The following is a 21,130-nucleotide window of genomic DNA, read 5'->3' as shown; positions in this document are numbered from 1 at the left end:
GTCCACATTTGAGGTTTTCTTGGCAAAGATACTGAATTGATTTGCACTTCATGCTTCTCCAGCTCATTTTACAGATGAGATAGTTAAGGCAAAAAAGGTTAAATGATTTGCCCAGGATCACACAGCTAGTAAGCACCTGAGGCCAGATTTGAACTCAGAAATAAGACTTCCCAATTTCAAACCAGTGTTCTATCCAACACACATCTAGCTGTCCACTAAACCCTATACTCCATCTCAATTTGTATATTCTATAATACATAAAGAATAACATGTTGGAGCTGAATTCAGGCTTCCATTTCAATGATTCTTTAAAAGTACTTATAATGTATGGCTTACAATGTACTTACATTGTAGGCTCTATCCTATTCTTACATTTCATCTAAGAAATGAAGGAAAAATGGTTTCAAAGAGACATGGAAAGATTTATATGAACTGATGTAGAGTGAAACCAGAAGAACAATTATACTCTAACAGCAAAATTATAGAAACCCCCAACAATTTTGAAGATATTTATAAACTGATGAATGAAATTAATAGAACTAGGAGAACCAAAAAGTATACAGTAACAACACTAAAAACACAACAAACTTTGGAAACTATAAAAAACTAGTATTAATACAATAATCATTTATGATTTCAATTGACCCTCCTGACAGAGGGAATACTGCACATCAGGTGCAGAATAAAATATATGCAAATTGGAAAAAGAGAGACTACAAATGATGAGGGAATTTGTTTTGCTTAACTATGTATATGTCACAATAAACTTTCCCCTTTTTCCCCCCTCCTAGTAGTAGATGGGAGTAAAAAAGTATTTTATATAATTTATATTATATTATATAATATTATTTATATTCATTTTAAAAACTTAACAATCAAGAGGTAGGGACATCATGCTACAGATATGGACATTTATGTGTACTTTCAAAAGAGATCACTGTATTGTTAGTTTTGCTTGGTTTACTTTGTTATAAGAAACCTCTCAGCATACAAATAATCTATAAATGTTTCCAATAAATACAAAGCACATCAATAGAACTTTAAAATTTTACATTAAAACATTAGCAAAAATGGTAAACTAAAGTGCTAAAAGAGCAGTTAGGTGATACAAAACCTGGAAGTCACTTAACCTTTGTTTGCCTCAAGTTCCTCATCTATAAAATGAACTAGAGGAAGAATTGCAAACCATGCTAGTATCTTTACCAAAAAACCCCAAATGGCATTACGGAAGAATCATTTGAAATTAAAAAGTGACCGAACAACAAAAGGCCACTAAAAGGTTAGTTTTTTGAGTCTAATATGACAAATACTATTTCACAGATCTGCATTGAGCTCATTATCTGAAGTTCTGTTAAGAAGATATCCTTGAATGTGGCCTTGGCCCCATTTTTACAATAATCAACATAAAATAGCAATCATAAACATGGCCCATAAATGATTCATGGAAAAAAAAAAAACTGCTAGTGGCTTCTGCTTCCTACCTTCTCATTTTCACTTTGTTCTTTTTCCAACAATCTCATGAACAGTGGGAATCAAATTCAAATTTGAAACGTTCCTGAGGAAAGATTGCAAGCCTATGTTCACAGACAAAAGGGCTTTATAAGAAAATGAACACAAATCAGGTGAATAAAACGCAAAAACAACTCACTATCTTCTAAATCCTAGTGATAACCACTCCTATAGAATAGATCACTTAGGACAATGATTGCTCAGGTGACCTGTGCTGGGCAAGTAAGATCATATTTTGTTTCATGTTTCACATAACCAGCAGTGCCTTGGCAGGTAACAGAAGCTTAAATGAAGTAATTAATAAAGATGTGTGTACATTGCTTTCTGTTGGGGTGGGGGTGGGGGGGTGGGAGAACCAGAAAAGGGTGAGAAGGAAGAATAGAATTTGGAACTCACAAAAGATGTAAAAAATTAATTTTACATGTTATTAGGGAGAAAAAAAAATGTTTTTTTTTAAATGTGGGGCAGCTAGGTGGAGTCAGGAGGACCTGGGTTCAGTGTCTGGACTCATTGGTTATGTGAACTTGAACTGCCCCACCAAAAAAAAGTCAAGTTTTTCTGGGTCATCTATTGGATGTGTGGTCAAGCATTTGTTAACATTTATCAAGTATTTATTGAGCACCAACTGTGTGCACTGTGTCATGTGCACTAGATGTAATATACTGTTTCCTGCTTTCAGTTAAGCTTTGAAGAAAAGACATGTGTTCTTGAAGCAAACAACAATGCAAATGGCTCAACAGGCAACCAGTTGTCATAGATAGAACATAAAAGATAGAGCACTGAGTCTGGGTCCAGAAAACCTGAGCTGGGAGGATAGGGGCCAGCTGGGTAGCATGGTGAATAGAGTACTGGTCCTGGAGTCAGAAGGACCTGGGTTCAAATCGAGTCTCAGACACTTAATAGTTACCTAGCTGTGTGAACTTGGGCAAGTCACTTGCCTTGGGAAAAAAGACCTGAGTTCGACTATTGATTCAGATGCTGACTTAGGATAAAATCACTGGGTTTAAATATTGCCTCAGACATTAACTGTATGTTCCTAGTAAAGTCATTTAACCTTATTGTGCTTCAGTTTCCCATGTGTGAAATGGATATTAATAGCACCTACTTTCCAGGGTCATTGTAAATACCAAATAAGATAATATTTGTAAAGCAACTTGGAAACACTAGGGTACTAAATAGTATCAAAGTAACATCAGTAGCAGTACAAGATCAAGAACTTTGGACTGAAGATTATTTTAACTTTTGAACATATGAACTTCTTATTAGCCTATAAAGTATATTTCTAGCAGTATAACTCTCTTAAGTAAATTTCCTGAGAGGCACCAGGATAATAATTGAGGGTCAAGGAAACCTGAGTTTGAATCCTACTACAAATACTGGCTACTTGACCTTATATGATCAGTCTTTCTAGAGCATCATCTGAATAATGAAAGAATTTGGGTTCCACAACCTCTAAGTCCTTCTGACTTTAAAACAATGATCCTAAAAAGTTCATATAAAAGGGAGGTCTCCTTTCTGAGCCAAGCAGATGCACTTGAGAAGGCTTAATTGACCAATGACAAATCATTTAACTGTTCCTTGCCTCAATTTTTTCAACTACAAAATGAGGATAACATTACCAATACTACTACCTCAAAGGGTTATTGTGAGGCTCAAATGAAATATAATAATATAAAGCATTTAGTGAACCTTCTAATTACAGGTCTATACTGACAATCCAGAGGATGTAGACTACACTACCAGCAGCTACAAGCTGCTTCTCAGAAAGGACTGGTGATTAGCCCTTCTTTCAGTTACTTATTATCCAGGAGCAAAAAATGTTATGTCATATTAAATGGCTCTCTTTGGGAGAAGAAAGGCTATTTGAGAGTATTATGGTGATGTAAAAGACAAAAAGTCCATAAAATTTTATTTTAAAAGACAAACTTGGGTCACCATAATGTTGTAATGCTACCATCACTGATTTTAGTCCTACTGGGCTCCTGATCACTGTGTTCTTCCTGAAATTTCTCTGAAACAGAAATGTATTATTGTCTGAGTTTACTAAGAATGAAAGTTAGCAAAGGAAATAGTACCTTTTTCTCTATATGTACCTTTTAGCTACATGCCATCCATACTATGTATACACTAGCCTGGAAATTGTCATATACACACAATTATGCTAACATCATTTCTGACAGGGGTATGAATGTTTGAATTTTAATTGAAAAGCATTTTCAAAAAATAGAAAAGAAATATTTTGGAATTTGTTTCGTTTCTCTTAGCTTAAATGTAATTATGCTCAATTTTCAGTCATAATTCTATGTGTATAGTGAGACATTATTTCTCCATATTAGTTAAAAAATTCTTTTCCCCTTGTGAAATTTGTTGTTATCAACAAAATTCAATGGATTTTCACTACTGGAAATTAACCTTAATTTTTAAAAAATGTAATTATAGCCTTGAGGATAGAGATTGGTTTTACTCTTGGGGGGGGGGGGGGGTAATCACCAAAACTTAGTACAGTATGCTGCACATAATAATTATGTGATTATATATAATGATTAAATTTTTGTGGATTGGTGAGATGAGTTGGGAGAAAGAAATTCAGACCAAGGATAGTTCAAAGTTCCTCTGTATCTTATCCAGGAAACTAGAACTGGGAATAACTTTATTTTTAAATTATTTTTTAATCCTCCCACATCCTCTTATCCAGAAGGAAAAATAAAACAAAAAACTTATAACAGACAAGCATAGCCAAGCAAAACAAATTCCTACATTAGCTATGCCCAAAAATGAGTGCTTTATTCTTCATAGTAGTTCATCACCTTTCTATCAAGCAGTCTTAAATATGGGTTATTTGCAGTCAAGATTGATTTGTTCTGGGGGGGGGGGGGAAGAGGGGGAATTTCTTTCAGTTTATTCCTATCATGGAAACATTTGAAAGGCAACATCAAATTGTAAATAGTATGCTGGTCTTGGAGTCAGGAGAAACAGAGTTCAAACCCCAATTCAGACACTAATTATATGCTCTTGGGTCTCAGTTTCCTTATCTGTAAAATGAGAGAGTTAGACCAGATGGTCTTTAAGATTCCTTCCAACTCTAATCCCATGAATATCTATTGAGATGGCTCTCTTCAGACTTATTCCATTTGGTTGTTTTATTTTTTAAGTCAGACTAAAAAATCATTAAAAGGTAGCTTAGGATGTTACATGAAATATTTGGCAACAGAAAAACATGATTTCAAGTCCTGTTTTTGATGTATTAAACTTGGGCAAGTTACCTAACCTCTTAATGTCCCCAGGTAAAGAGAATCTGTCTTGTATCAGTGAAGCAAGATTCTAGGCTATGAGTTCCCTATACTTATAAAAGCACAAGTCCCCACAAAAATATTAATGCAGAGGAGAAAAGAGGAAAGAAAGAAAGAAAGAAAGAGAGGAAGAGGAAGAGGAAAAGGAAGAGGAAGAGGAAGAGGAAGAAAAAGAAAGAAAAAGAAAGAAAGGAAAGAGTGAGAGATTTTTTTATGAGTTGAAAAAAATGAAAAAAATTATAACCCTAGATACTACATGTAGATAAATCAGCTTAATAGAAACATGTAATTTTTAATATGTTGAACGTATTAAATATCTATCCCTCAGATATCCCTGGGAAGCCCAAATATACCATTCATAGATAACAATGGCCCTTATCTTTCAACCAGTAGCTAACTACTAGTTAGTCAGTAGTATTAGTCATGCATTTTGATCATTGAAAATGCCTCATAAATTTCAAAATATTTGCAGCATTCTGTTTTGTAAAAGCTAAAAATTGGAACCAAAGTAGACACCCATCGATTAGCAATGACTAAACAAATTGTGGTCCATGAATGTAATAGAATCCTATTGTGTGCTGGGTGATGAATATGAACTGATACCATGTAAACAGCGAAGAAAATAATATAGAAAGTAACAATAACAATGCAAATGAAAAGAATGACTTATGAAAAAACTCAGAAGTAAATGAAACAAAATTATAGAGATCAGATGGGAATCAAATGAAGAAAAAAACTAGAAAATATCCTCCCCTACCACTTCACAGAGGTCATAGGTGTTTTGGGACTTTTTCTAATGCATCAATCTTTTGTGCTGACTTTCCCCACCTCTGGAAAAAAAAATGTTATTTGTCATATAGGGAGATTTTCAGAGAAGGGATATGATGTAAAGGACTACATAGGATACTCTGGTGATATAAGAACATCTCCTTTATAAACTATTTTTTAGTAGGGGGGGGGAAAGTAAATACATCCAAAAAATGATGATTTTAAGAAATTTTTCTTAAATGAAATGCTTCAAGAATCCTATCCAACAGTTATTACTGAACTAGTGAATTCTTTCCTACTCAAATCTTGCCTTGTTACTTACCTGTGGCTGTGACACCACCGAGAAAGGCACCATAGCAGAGGGGGCAGCCATGGTAGCTAAGGAAATGCACGAGGGTCCCTCTTCAACACTGCCAAGCTGTGAGCCCAAGTCCTGGTATTACTTATCAAATGCCAGTCATACTGGTAGAATCTATGCTCCTAGAAAAGGACAAAAAGATCTATCTTTAGATAATTAGGAAAATCATACACAAGAAGACAAAGGCATCATGATAATGATAAATCATTAGAGGAGTAAATCAAACACTCTCAATTATCCACCATAAAGGATTAAGTATAATGTGAATCCACAGTCAAACACAAAGATATGGAGACTTGTCTGTTATTTTTATGATGGATATATTATTGTGTTGTGTTTGTATAATATTTAAATAAACTTATAATTATATCGCCTACTATTTTCTGTATCCCTACTGCAAAGCAATATAGGAAAAAAGTCAACCATTTTGTATAAGGACAATCATGTAGACAAATGAAATGTTGATTGTGGTTTCAAGAGAAAGGAAATTATAAACTATAACCAAATAATACTGAAAATGGAGCAACATATAATATATAGTATACAAGGGGGCTAATATTTTGTATTTCTTTTCCCCCTGGTGCAGCAGCAGTTGTTAAAATACATTTCAGGTATTCTGAACTCAAGTCAGAAGGACTTTGGTTTAAGACCTACTTCTGATAACTACTGGCTGTGTGATACTGAAAAAGTAAAGACCCCCCCATCAGAAGCTAAAGGGGGAGAGAGAGAGAGAGAATTCCTACCCTCATGTAATCAATGAAATCACTGGTTCTGACATCAAAAATGGAAGTCAGTTGTGTTCCTTCTAAGAACACTTAAGGAAAAAACCCTACCGCAATATAAACATCTAAATTTGGACAAGAGAAGGAGGAAAAAGTATCTCTATCAGAACAAAAGGAAATTGAATGTCACTTGATGCCCCTTTCCTCAATGCCCCAAAGTCATTAGAATATAATTTCCTCGTATTCCCAACAATAAATAAGATCATATGATTTCCTAGAGAGCTTTAAATCATTAGAAAGTTCATATCCAATTTGACAAGCACCATCCAGGCTTATTACAGGGTTATTGGCTAAAAATTAAATACTTGTAAGAATGATTAGTAAACATGAAGTGCTCTAAAAGTGTTAGAAAGTATGATTATTGTCTTAAACAATGAATGTTTTATATCATCAATTATATATATACATATATATACATAAATTAATGAAAAGTATTCACATAATTAGCATTATACAAATACACCAGGTTCCTACTTTCTAGCTACCTTCAAGACATACCATACCACCATCACCCCTGTATCCACCTCAAAAGAACACAGGATTTTAGATGAATTATCTTCTGTCTCCATTCTCTAGCCCTCTCACTTCCCTGATTAAAATTATACTCCCTGACCACCAAGCCTCCCTTATTTGTACTTTCTTCTATTTAGAAGGTAACTTCTGGAAGACAGGAAGTTTTCCTTTTCTCTCTATTGCAGTCAGGTTTATAAAGGCAATTTCAGTATCACCCTCTTTACCTCCAAAACTAGTTGTGTGATCATGGGCAGAATATAGCTTTTTAGAGCTTGAGCAACTCCCCAAGGTTGTGAGTTACAGAGGTTTGGACCTGCAATAATAGAAGGGAATTTTACTGCTCCTGAGTTCTCTATAATCTCTATCTTTAATCACAACATTTAGCTCTTTGAGTCATTTGGTGATTATTAGTGCTTTTTTTTCATTCAGCAAGCAATTGAAAACATTGGGTTTTAACTAAAAGTGAAAACTGAGAAACAAAAATGCCGAAAATAGTGAAAGTTTAAAAAAAATTCTCTAGGAAATGGTTTTGGGGTTGCTCCCCTTTCCTGCCAAGATGGCAAGTAGCCAACTCCTCCATACCTACTTCAGAAAAACCCTGAGGTAAAGCAACAGAGCAGATAAGGAGCTAGGTAGGAATCCAATGAAAAACTAACAGAATTGCACAAAAGGACAGCCAGAAGTCAAAGAAAAATAGGAAAAAGAAAAAGGAAATCAACAGCAAGATGAGCTCCAGGAGAACCACAGATGCAACAAGTACAATTGGTTAAATATGACAAATAAATTAGTACAAAGATTTGTTCAAATCTCAATTCTGCCATCTGTTCAATATATAGTCTTTGGCAAATAATTTAATCTCTCAACTTCAGTTTAATCTCTTTTTTTTTAAATGGGCATATGGGAATAACTATATATAGGCTGTGGGACAAGCATAAGTTCTGTGACTGGACACAGCAAGAATAGAGGATTGCCCAAAGAAAATTTTAGTTCTAGAACCTTGGAAACATTCAAGGAAATTCAGAGAGCTGCCTTCAATGTTCAGGGAGTAGCAGCAGAGTGAATGATACAGAACTCAGATTCAGAGGACTCAGCTCTCAGTGTTCTGAGATCTATGCTATGGAGGGTCCTGAAGATTCAGAGTTCTGAATGATTCAAGGAAAAGACTAAAATAAAAAAAATATAAGATGTCTGGCATCAATTGTAACATATATCAAACTTTTACAAATGGATATATTGAATGAAAAAACCTGGAAGACTGGTCAAAGAGAAAGAACTTAAAAATCTTACTCCCTAAAAGTCATGATAAACCCCCCAAAGTCTGGATGTTACATTTCAGGAAATGAAATGAAAACTGTCCAGATATATTAAAAGGAAGGCAAAGAAAGAAAGAATCCACAGATCACCTCCTGAAAGGAAAAGCCCTAGGAATGACATAGTCACAAACCAGAGCTCACACATCAAAGAAAACTACAATTAGAATCACACAAGACCTGGCAGCTTCTAGTATAAACTTGGAATATAGTATAAATCTTGGAATACAACATTCCAAAAGACAAATGAGAAAGACTGCAATGGTGACTATAATCCTATTGGGAGGGGTGGAATGAGGTAAGGAGAGAAAGAGAGAAATGGATCACTAATGGAAATGAGGGCTTTCAATCATTTCTGATGAAAAGAATAAGCGAGTAGGAAACAAATATAAAGGAAAACTTGTACAACTTGGAAAGATCCATAGGAAGCAGCAGAGCTAAGACTAAGGAGGGAGATGAAACTTAAGATCTGGGGATGGATTGGCCTGTTCTGAGTCTGAAGAGGGTAAAGAGAAAAAATAAAAAGATGAATATACTAGTTTAGAAAGGAGAAAGAATGAAAACTTGCTATTTCTTCTTACTTTTTAGAGGCAGCTAGCTAGCAGTGTAGAGCACTGATTCTCTGATGTAAGTCAGTTCTGATTTCAAATGTAGCTTCACACACTAAGGCAAGTTATTTAACCTTCTATGGGTCTCAATGCCTCACCTATAAGAGGTAATAACACTGACCTCTCAGAATTGGTGATGAGATAAAAAGAAAGTGATATTTATAAAGTACTTTGCAAAACTTAAAACACTATACTGATGCAAGCTCTATATTATTTTCAAAATTTGAGCATGTAAGATTACAGAAATATGGAGGAAGGGGTTGGAAGGACAGGCATCAGACAAACCTTGCTTTAACTGAAATGAATAATAGAGTATTGAACAGTATAGTTCAATACAACAAACTCAACAGGGAAACAAACTGAGATATAAAGGGGGAGATTAAGAGAGAATGGAATGGGGGCGGCTGGGGGACATAGTGGATAAAGCACTGGCCTTGGAGTCAGGAGTGCCTGGGTTCAAATCCGGTCTCAGACACTTAGTAATTGCCTAGCTGTGTGGCCTTGGGCAAGCCACTTAACCCCATTTGCCTTGCAAAAATCTTTAAAAAAAAAAAAGGGAATGGAATGGCAAAATATGCTAAATGGAGAGATTGGTAGAAAATAAAAGAATTAGAATCTAAAAAGCACCCTTGTAAGAGAAGATAGAAAAGATTTCTCAGAGAAATCTGAGAAGACTTCTATGAACTGAAACAGTCATGTGAGCAAAGTCAGGAGAACAATTTATATTATAACAACCTTAGAAAAATGAATAACTTCAAAAGACATAAGAATTTTATAATCAATGCAATGACCAACCATGATTTCAGAAAATCAATGATGAAGAATGCTAAATATTTACTGACAGAGTTGGATGGACTAAATATGCAAATGTACAATTTTGCATATCTAAGTTTCTTGAGCCAATATGGGAAATCATTTGCATGACTGCTTTTGTTTTTTTCAAAGCAAGGAAGAGGGAAAATGCTTATAAAGTAAAAGTAAAAAAAAGGGGGTCTAAAGGGTCTCCTAAAAATTTGGAAATGACGAAACAAACTTGGTTTATGAACTAAAGAGAATTTCATAGACTCCTGAGTCTATGAACTAATACAAAGTGAAATGAGCAAAGCCAAGGGAAAATTTACACAGACACCACAACACTATGAGGTCAAGCAGCTTTAAGGGAAGAATTCTGATCAAAGCAATAATTAACTAACTTTGGGTAATCCCAATGCCAAAAAAAGGCCTTTGAAATATTTTTAAATGCAAAGAGAAGGAAGTTCAGAAGGATATGAAGAAAAAAATATATTTTTTAAGATAACATCAGATCTGCTGAACAAGATGAGCAGAGCCAGAAAAACTGTACACCCTAACAGCAACATGGGGGTGATAATCAACCTTGATAGACTTGCTCATTCCATCAGTGCAACAAACAGGGACAATTTTGGACTATCTGCAATGGAGAATATCTTCCATACCTGTGGAGTTTGAACAAAGACCAAAGACTATTACCTTCAATTTAGAAAAAAAAAAAAAAACATTATCTTATGTAATTTTTGCTATCTCTTATACTTTATTTTTCTTCCTTAAGGATATGATTTCTCTCATCACATTCAACTGAGATCAATGTATACCATGAAACAAGGTAAAGACTAACAGAATTGGGGGGGAATTGTCAAACTCAAAATAAATAAAATCTTTTAAAAAAAGATAACAACAGATAAACATAAGAATCATTTACTAAGCATTTATATATGGCAGTCATTGTGCTAAGCAATGAGAATGGTAGAGAAGAAAGGGAAAAATAATCCATGCCTTCATAAAGCCTACATTCTAATATGGGAGATAACATACAAACAACCACATGCACAGGGCAACTGGAGAACCTTAGGGTACTATGTAATATTACCTATAAATTCCAGTGCTTCTTATTCAAATCAAGTTGTTATTGTTATTTAACATTTATTAAAAATACTAGCTTCACATTTCAAAATGTTTGGTGCCAAAACTATACTATACATAGTTTTCTTTCTAATAAACAGATCTTTATCTCTTCAGTACTTAATTTACCTCTTGGTATTAATTTTTCACAGCTGCAGAGTTTTATTGGTATCTTTTTGTCCATGAAATAGGAAGAGTTGATCCTTTTTTATTTGAGACCATTCTTTCTTTCTTTAAAATACCTTAAATAGTATTTTATAGCATTCTATAGAATATCAAAGGAAGAAAGGAATGAAGGAAGGAGGGAAGAAAGGAAAGAAGGGAAAAGAAAGAAGGAAAGGCAGAAAAGAAGGAAAGAAAGGAGGGAATCAAGCAGCATAAATACAACAAATAGTCATATCACCAAAAAAAGGTCAATTTTCTGATAATAGAAAGCACTAAAAAATGAATAAATGAATATTTTAATCATATTTAACCAATTAAGATGACACCAAGTAATAATGCCTACCCAATTGAACCATACAATTCTAAAAGTAGTTTAAAGCAATTGTAATAACTCACACTGATATCACACTATACACATTTAAAATCAACATTTCATCCTAAACAGCATAATAAACTTAATATTCTTATTTTTAAATCATGTAAAATTAAATGAAAATTCAGAAAGGATAAATTATTTCTGAAATGTGGAAGTATGACCAAAGCCACTGACTCAAAGTCGGGACTGTTTTTTAGCTATAGGATATAAGCCCTGGCATTTTTCTTGGCTGTCTCCCAGACCTAGAATGCTTCCTCATCTCTGTTTCCTTACTTCCCTGGATTCCTCGGAGTCCCAACTAAAATTCATCTTTCTGCAAAATATCTTTCCTGATCCCCTTTAATTCTAGAGCATTCTTTCTCTTGATTATTTCAAATTTATCCTGTATACACTTGTTTGTGTTATCAGTGCTTGATTTGTGCACTTATCTTCTTTCCTTACACTTCCTTTCCTTGAAAGTAAGGATTATCTTTTTACCTTTCTTTGTAGTTCTAATACTTAGCAAAGAGATTGACTCAGGTAGGTTTTTAATATGTGTCTGCAGATTGAACAACTGACTTGGTATTTTCAAAGAAAGAAGACACAATGATTTAACAAACTTTTAAATCTTATATTTTCTCCAAAGGAATGAAAAATTATGTCAGCAAATTTTGAGACAATATCTTTAAGATAAACCTGAATTGATAACAAAGATTATACTGGACCAATTTTGGATACAATTCTCTCCCCCTCCCCCCCTAAAAAAAATCCCTTGGAAAGCAGTACATTGTTGCCTCCCTAATTTGGACAGAAAGAGTTAGCATTTCATTGCTACAGTTAAGAAAGTCACAGTGGGGAAACCTTTAACTCCTCCTCCCCATCTATGGGGAAACTAATTACATTGCATCTTAATTATCAATGCACACAAACATTCATATTGAACCAGACAGGATGACAAAAAAAATGACAATATACCATTTGGTCTCTAGGAGGATAAAAAGGCTCACTTTGATCTATTTGCTACTGACTCCATAGATCAAAGGACTTTGCCAATTGCAACATCCCACAGGAATTTTTTTAAAGAAACAACACTCCTCTTTGTATCCAAGTCTGCTGTTTCCTCAGGCTCCCTAACCTCAAACAGCAGCCCCACAAATCAGGTTAGAGATTCCCTTCCAACTAGCTAAGTGACTCATGCTAGTGAGTTCAGGAGTTATCAGGCCAGAGTCCAGGAAAATGAAATATAGCCATAACGTCTACCCTAAATTCCATTTTTATACAATGCATTGACCTCATCTGCATATGTTCATCAATTAGGATCATAACTCATGAGCATATCATATTGGTCATTTCTGTGGCTTATTCTATTATAATGGAAAGATAAAAAAAATTTTTTTTCAGGCCATAAGAACTATAATCAAAAGTGACAATTTGCAAGGATTGCACAAGGCCCATCAAAATAACATGGAATGCACTTTGCAAAATCAGTTCTGAATTAAAGAGATGACAAAATATGACAGCATCACTGTGACATAACTCAAATGATGATAATTTGGAATGTGATATAAATTAGATCTGACTTCAAGCCAAAAACACAGAATTAATATCAACAGAAGTAACCTTGGAAAGCATCTTGTCCAATCTTATCTTGCAGATGAATAAATATGGAAAAGTTCAAATGACTTGCCTCCAATCACAAAACTATTCCAATAGAAAGCACAATAGAAATAAAAACTTTAAGAGAAGCTGGAAATTGATAATAAACATGTTAGAGGACATAGAAAACATGTCAGCTGCCAAGAATTAGCCCCCAAAAAAACTAGTGATAAGAACAGATCACTGAGAATCTGAGATCTGAGCTGCCTTTAGTGGCAGCCAGAACTCCTAACTCCAAATCCATGAAACTGAGAACAACTTATATGTTCTGGATGAGAAAAGAAAAATCAAGAACAATGAGCTGGATCTGCAGAATTCACAGTTGGAAGAGACCTCAGAGATTATGTAGTCCAATTCAGACCTGAATTGCTGATAAATGACCATCCAGCTTCCATTAGAAAATGTTTCCATTCTATTTTTGCATCAACTATAATTGTTAATTGTGTTTTTTTCTTTTGTATAGTTAAAATCTACAACAGTCCAATATCTCTGTTCTCTTGGGTCAGGATGCACAAAATCCTTTCAGACAATCCTTCAGATACTTTTTTGGTTTCCTTAAGTCATCTCCTTTCCAGGCTAAAAAAAAAAAAAAACAGGCTGGTTTAAGTCTTCTTACTTTGCTGACATAATTTGTTAAGATGAGAAATTTATTCAACCCCTACTATATATATATATATATATCACAGGCACTGTACAAGGCAATGGAGATAAAACTAACAAAGTTCAAAGTTAAATATAGGGTAGCCTGAGAGTAATTACCAGGAAAGGCTGTCGTGTAGAAATTACATTATGCATGAACAGCATAATGAAGGAAGATTTCAATCTATCATCTCTATGCAGGGAACCCACAGGTATAAGCTACCAATTGCTTTTTTGGACTTTGTTGTGTTCAGAAAATACACAGTAGAGATGAATGTAAAGTTGTGTTTAAGTTCAAAATATCAGTGGTACCCGTCAAGGTGCAGGAGAGCTGACTAAACAAGAACAATTTATATGAAAGACCTGGGGTTTGGCTGAACTCTACAGGTATTTCCCCTGATCCAACCATCCCAAAAATAATTAACACTAAACCATTATCTTATTATGTAATTTTGCTATCTCTTATATTTTATTTTTTTTCTTAAGGATATGATTTCTCTCTCAACACATTCAACTTTTGGATCAATGTATAGCATGGAAACAATATAAAGATTAACATATTGCCTTCTGTTGGGGTGGGGTAAGGAAAGATTAGGGGAAAAATTATAAAATTCAAAAATAAATTAATTAAAAATAACTGACACTTCTATATAATCTAAGGATACATTAATAGAGCTATAGTATCCCAAATTAAAGTTATAGTTTTAATATAATCTGTCCCAATTAGAAATTTTAAGTACTGTCATCAATTCTAGATAGTTTTAATAAAGATATTGACAAGATGAAGTGTCTGTGAAGATGGCCATCAAGGAACTTTAAACTTGTTTTTACTCAAAAATTTTACAGTTAAGGGCAGCTAGGTGGCACAATGGATAGAGCACCAGCCCTGGAGTCAGGAGTACCTGGGTTCAAATCCGGCCTCAGACACTTAATAATTACCTAGCTGTGTGGCCTTGAGCAAGCCACTTAACCCCATTTGCCTTACAAAAAACAAAAAACAAAAAAAAAAGACAGTTTACAGTCTATAGAACACATTTGATCTTCATTGTAAGGAAGACTATTATAGCAAATAACATTTATATAGCATAAAAGTTTGCAAAAATGCTTTACATATATGACATCATTTGATCGCCACCACAATTTTCTTAGATAAGTATTAATATCTCCATTTCATAGTTGAGGAGAATAAGGCTCATCTAGTTAATGTCCAAGAATTCAAACTTAGGTCTTCCTAAATCCAGATCCATCACTCTATCAACCTGTTTTAAATATTAAAGTTATTATTATCCCCAGATGGGTAAACTGAGATTCAAAGAAATTAAATTATTTTCACAATCAAACATCTGGTAAGGGAGACAGGATTAGGCCAAGTCTTTCTAACTCCAAATTCAAAGGTCTTTCCAATATGTCATGACTCTTCTTGACTCTGTGATCAATTGATCTCCAATCAATCACAACCACCCTCAGTATTCAATATATGGTGGTTCATACTTTCTCTCCCAATTTTCCCCCTACATCCTTCAGTTAGTCTTCTCAATTCCCATAACTTTTTTCTCAACTTCAACCATTCACATAATATAATTTATACATTACTTCCAACCCTGGGAAGAAGGTAATTTTATTAACCTCATTGTACAGGAAACTGAAATTGAGGAAATTGAGGTAGGCAGAGATTAAGTGACTTGTTCAGCACCCAGCTACTAAGTATCTGGGGCTGGATTTGAACTCACTCCAGGCCTGGTGTTCTATGTATATTCTAGCACCAGGACTCTAAATTCTTAAATTCTCCCCACTTTTCTTATTGCTTTTACTACTCTTAAACTCTTAGCCTGACTTTCAGTCAAGATACTCTCCCTGTGAAAATTGGAAGTTAGTATGGAATAAACTTAGGTTAGACCAACACCTAACACCCTTTAGCAAGATAAGATCCAAATGGTTTACAGGACTTAGACATAAAAAACAATACTATAAGCAAATTAGAAGATCAAGGACTAGTTTACCTGTCAGATCAATGGAAAGGGGAGTAGTTTATGACTAATGAAGAGTTGGAGAACATCACCAAAAACCAACTAGATGATTTTGAATACATTAAATTAAAAAAAGCTTTTGCACAGATAAAACCACCGTAACCAAGATCAAAAGAAATGTAGTAAATTGGGAAACAATCTTTAAGACTAATGATTCTGACAAAGGACTCATTTCTAAAATATACAGAGAACTGAGTCATATTTTTAAAACAAAAAAGCCATTCCCCAATTGACAAATGGTCAAAGGATATGCAAAGGCAATTTACAGATGAGATCAAAGCAATCCATAGCCATATGAAAAATTGTTCTAAATCATTAATTATTAGAAAAATGCAAATTAAAGCTTCTCTGAGGCACCACTTCACATCTCTCAGACTGGCCAGAAAGGAGAATGATCATTGCTTAAAGGGTTGTGGGAAATCTGGGACACTATTACACTGTTGGTGGAGCTGTGAACTCATCCAACCCTTCTGGAGAGCTATTTGGAACTATGCCCAAAGGGCAACAAAAATGAGCATACCCTTTGATCCAGCAATACCACTACTGGGTCTATACCCTAAAGAGATGACGAAAAAGGGTAAAACATCACTTGTACAAAAACATTTATAGCAGCCCTGTTTGTAGTGGCAAAGAATTGGAAATCAAGTAAAGGTCCTTCAATTGGGGAATGGCTTAGCAAACCTTGGTATATGTATGTCAAGGTACACTATTGTTGTATTAGAAACCAGGAGGGATGGGATTTCAGGAAAGCCTGGAGGGATTTGCAATGAAGTGATGCTGAGTGAGATGAGCAGAACCAGAAAAACACTGTATACCCTAACAGCAACATGGGGGTGATATTCAACCTTGAAGGACTCAGTGCAACATTCAGGAACAATTTTGGGCTGTCTGCAAAGGAGAGTGCCATCCGTATACAGATAAAGAGCCCTGGAGTTTGAACAAAGTTCAAGGACTATTCCCTTTAATTTAGAAAAAAAACAGATATCTTATTATCTGATCTTGTTACCTCTTAGACTTCTCTTCCTTAAGGATATGATTTTTCTCTCATCACACTCAATTTGGATCAATGTACAACATGGAAACAAAGTAAAGACTGACAGATTGCTTTCTGTGGGGGGAGTAAGATTGGGGGGAAAATTGTAAAACTCAAATAATATCTTTAATAAAAAATAAAAATAAGATACTCTTCCTGTTCTGTTTATCATCTCTCCTCCAGCTTCTCTCCTCCCTTTATAGCCTTCACTCAAAACTTACTATTTCCTCATGAACTCATCATCTACCCTCCAATCCTTTGCCCTTTTGTCCCTTCCACTGTTCCTTCCTTGTTTATCTTCAGTCCCTGAGTCACTCCTACTATCTACTCCCAAGCTACTGGACATTAAATAAGATGTCACAAAATTGTACTGGCTCAGTCCACTACAAATCTATAACCTCAACCATGTCCACAATACTTCTTGCTTTGAATCATTTCCCCCATCATATTGCCTATAGTAGCTGATCCATGTCTTTCATCATTTTATCAACCTTGCCTTCTACTTTAAGGAAAAATTTAAAATCACCTGATGTATTATGTTCCTTTTATATCTTATACCCATCTTATGTCCTCACTTATCTAAAGGATAAAGTAACCCTCTCCTCTGATCCCAAACCAACCCTCCAATTGTGCCCTTAATCCTATCCTCCAAGACCTTGCTAACCACTCTCTCCCCTTTAATCTCTCTTTATCCCCATAATCCTACTTCCCCTATCCTACAGAAAATAGCTTTCCTTGACTATGCTCTCTGCTTATCAAATTATATTTCACCAATCTTTCTCACTTAAACTACTATCAAGTATTATCCACCCTTAGTTCTTCAAGATGCCTCACCACCCACTCACTACTATAGTCCCTTGCAACCATCCATTCATTATTGGAAATTCCTCTCTGAAAGACTACCAGTGATCTCTTTTATCACAGAAATGACCTCATGCACCTTGATATTTCTCTATGATTTAACATTGCTGACCACCCTTTCATCCTCTCCTGTATACTCTTTGTTTACAACTGTAAGCAACAATATTTTCTCTGGTTTCTCTTCTTGCTTATGACAGTTCTTTTCCAGCCTCAAGCATTGATTCATCCTCTCCTTACTCCTTTAGTGTATGTGTCTCCTTTCTCTGTACATAGCACCTTTTCCTTAATTACATTGTTGTCTCTTACCACCTTAATGAATTCCAGTAATTTTAGTGAGTACTTCCATTAGATCATTTCCAAAATAAATATATATATAATATATAAATATAATATATATAATATATATAAATATATATTTTGGAATGCTGTACTTGCTCCCCTGAAGTCTAATCTCTTATTTTTAACTGCTTGCTAGCTTGCTAACACTGGGCTATCTAGCAACACCTCAAAAGTCAACCTAAAACTGAGTTTGTCCTCCCCTCTTCACCTAAAAACTATCTTCCCCACTTTCCTATTTCTATTAATGGTAGCACCACCACCACCACCACCCAGGCTCAAACTACTGGAGTCAACTTTGATTCTTTCCTTCCCATGCCCCACTTTTAATCATTTACCTCTTCTACCTCTTCACATGCATGGTAACTCATAAGTGCAGTTTTAAGCTGTAAGACCTTGCCAGCTATTAAAAAATACTTGGAATTCACCTTTATCCATCCACTAGTAGTGTAGACTAAGTGGGTCAAGGTGTGCAGAAAAAAGTATATCATGAATTTTCAAATAAATTATACTAAAGTTAGGGAAACAGAAAAAGTCTGAGATTCAATATCTTAATAGCTAAAGTTTAAATCTACACTAAGACTTTTGGGACATCAACATGTATTACCACTCACATAGTCATCATTCTTTACACAGCTTTCTAAATATTTTTCCTGCTGAAAAAATGGTTATGTGTCTTCGCCCTGCTCAGAAACCAAGTCTTCTACTGATAAAATGCTACCTGATAAAAGTCTTCTTGATAAAATGCAAACTCCTGAGTTTGGAATATAAAGCCCTTCACAATCTGATTCTATTCTACTTTTCTAGCCCTATTTTACTTGACTCCCCTTCATGATAGTGAACACTGAGTTGACTTTGTTCTGTTCTTTTCTTCCTTCATGTGTCCTATGCCTGGAATGTCCACCATCTTTATCTGCACTTGCTGAAATCAATCTCTTTTTTTCAAGGCCAACTCAGGTACCATCTCTTCCTTAAAATCTTCCCTGATATCTGGTTGAAGATGAGCATTCCACTAATTTTCCTAAAACCTTTTGTCTGATCTCTCTTGGCCCCCACCATGTTCTAATTTGGATCATTCTGTTTGTTCATTTTAGAACCTGTTTTTTCTAAGGTTATAAGTTCTTTATTAACAGAATCATATTTTTCATTTTTGTATCTCCAATTCCCAGCACAATGCCTTTTGTATAGTGATAAACCAATGCTAAAACTAAATTTATTCTCTTCTTGTTAGTCTAATTGAAGAAACTGGCCTGAAGTGTTGTCACATGGAATAAAGATTAAGTCTTTGATTTGTTGTTGCTGTTCATTTGTACCTGACTCTCTCCATGATCCCCTTTGGGATTTTCTTGGCAAAGAACCTAGCATGGCTTAGTATTTTCTTCTCTAACTCATTTTACTGAGAAAGAACTGAAGCAAACAGAGTTAAGTGACTTTCCCAGAACCACACAGCTAGTGAGTGTCTGGGGCCAGATTTGAACTCAGGAAGACTCATCTTCCTGACTCAAAGCCTAGTGCTCTTTCCCCTGCACCATCTAGTTGCCTTAAATCTTCATTTACTTGAGCTCAAGTAAAAACCTCATAGAAGAAAACTAAAACTAGAGGGTCATAAAACAGTGGAATGGGTTTATTGGGGAAATGATTCTTCTTCCCTAGAAATCTTCAAGTAGAAAATGAGTAACCACACTTTGGGGATGTTGAAATATATTTTCTATTTCTTTCTGGTTTGGACCAGATGAGCTTGGAGGATTCAGATTCTATGGTTCTAAAAAATGGAATTGACTATTCTGGAAATCTATCATCTAATTTTTTCTGTGATGCTGAATTATAACACACACACAGAGGTTTGAAAAAGCAAACAAAAACAAAACTTTTCATGTATTTATTTTTAAATTCAATCTCTGCTCACCACTATGGAAAATGTCCCATCTTCCTTAGAATGTCCCTAAAATACTGCTCCAGCTTCAACATATATCCAAAAAGACTTCAACTCATATGTTCTTTATATCACTTCTCCCTTTTAGGGACATCAGGATCAGTTTTTCCATGTGCTTTTTAGAAATTTCCCATCAACCATTTTCTCCCCTTGTCAGTTTTCTGTCAGGAATCCTTTCATTCTTTCCATAAATCATTTGACTGAAGACTGTATGGGATAGACTTCAATGAACAAATTTCTATTTCAAGAAAAAAATCACAATGATATTCTTTTTTAAAAAACTATTTTTTCTTCTAGTTCTGTGGAATTCATGAATGTAAGAAACTTTTCCCCACATAAAACTCCTATCAATGTACATGCAAAATTTTTTCATAATTTACATTCTTAGCAAACTGCCTAGAAAGTATAGGATTTGCCCAGAGTCATTTGGCCAGTCCATGTCAGAGACAGATCTTGACTGGTGGTTGACCATCCACTATTCAGGGCAACTAGATGGCAAAGTGTACAGAGCCCTGGCACTGGAGTCAAGAAGAGTTGAACTGAAATCAAGTCTCTAGTTTTGTGAATGATTAGGCATTACTTCAACCAGCACTTCTAACTTCAAGAGTAAGAAAATCATACAAGGCAGAGTGTAGCATTTCCTCTGGTAGCAAAGGTGGGGGTTAGTGAGAGGTAGTTCCTCACAGATAGGAATGATTTGTATATAATGATTTGTAAGGTAGTGAGTGCAGTTTACTTTCACTGATCCAGAATGAACCAGCACAAGCTTAGTAAAGAAGATAGCAGCTAGTGATTTGAGTAATCATATGGGTCAGAGTTCTAAGACAGAATTATACCATGAATTGTCAATTTTTATGAAGAAATAGAAAAAACCATGAGATTCAAGGTTTAATTTACAAGAGTCAAATACACATCAAAATACACTTGCATCTTTGCAATAAATGCCTGATAAAGAGTCATACCACAAAAAAAGATAAACCTATTTTAAAGTCTTTAATGTTAAAAACATCTTAGATTCAGGTCTATAGAATATTAGAGCTAGGAACACCCTAATAGATCACCAAGTCACA

At 34.8% G+C, this 21,130-nt stretch overlaps 1 protein-coding gene across 3 annotated transcripts in view; it reads right to left on the bottom strand.

Moving 5' to 3' along the window:
• Positions 1 to 21,130, bottom strand: part of LPAR1 (lysophosphatidic acid receptor 1) — a 291,018-nt gene that overhangs the window by 77,094 nt on the left and 192,794 nt on the right. For all 3 annotated transcript variants that reach the window (XM_074196493.1, XM_074196492.1, XM_074196491.1), the window contains one exon: positions 5,890 to 6,047. In XM_074196493.1, coding sequence (XP_074052594.1) covers positions 5,890 to 5,940 — 51 coding nt within the window. In that variant the 5' untranslated portion in view covers positions 5,941 to 6,047. The remainder of the gene's footprint in view (positions 1 to 5,889; positions 6,048 to 21,130) is intronic.

The sequence above is a fragment of the Macrotis lagotis genome, chromosome 8 (assembly GCF_037893015.1).
Source record: "Macrotis lagotis isolate mMagLag1 chromosome 8, bilby.v1.9.chrom.fasta, whole genome shotgun sequence".
NCBI classification, from domain to species: Eukaryota; Metazoa; Chordata; class Mammalia; order Peramelemorphia; family Peramelidae; genus Macrotis; species Macrotis lagotis.
The sequence above is the reverse complement of the archived record's forward strand: the minus strand, read 5'-3'. Positions and strand labels throughout refer to the sequence as shown.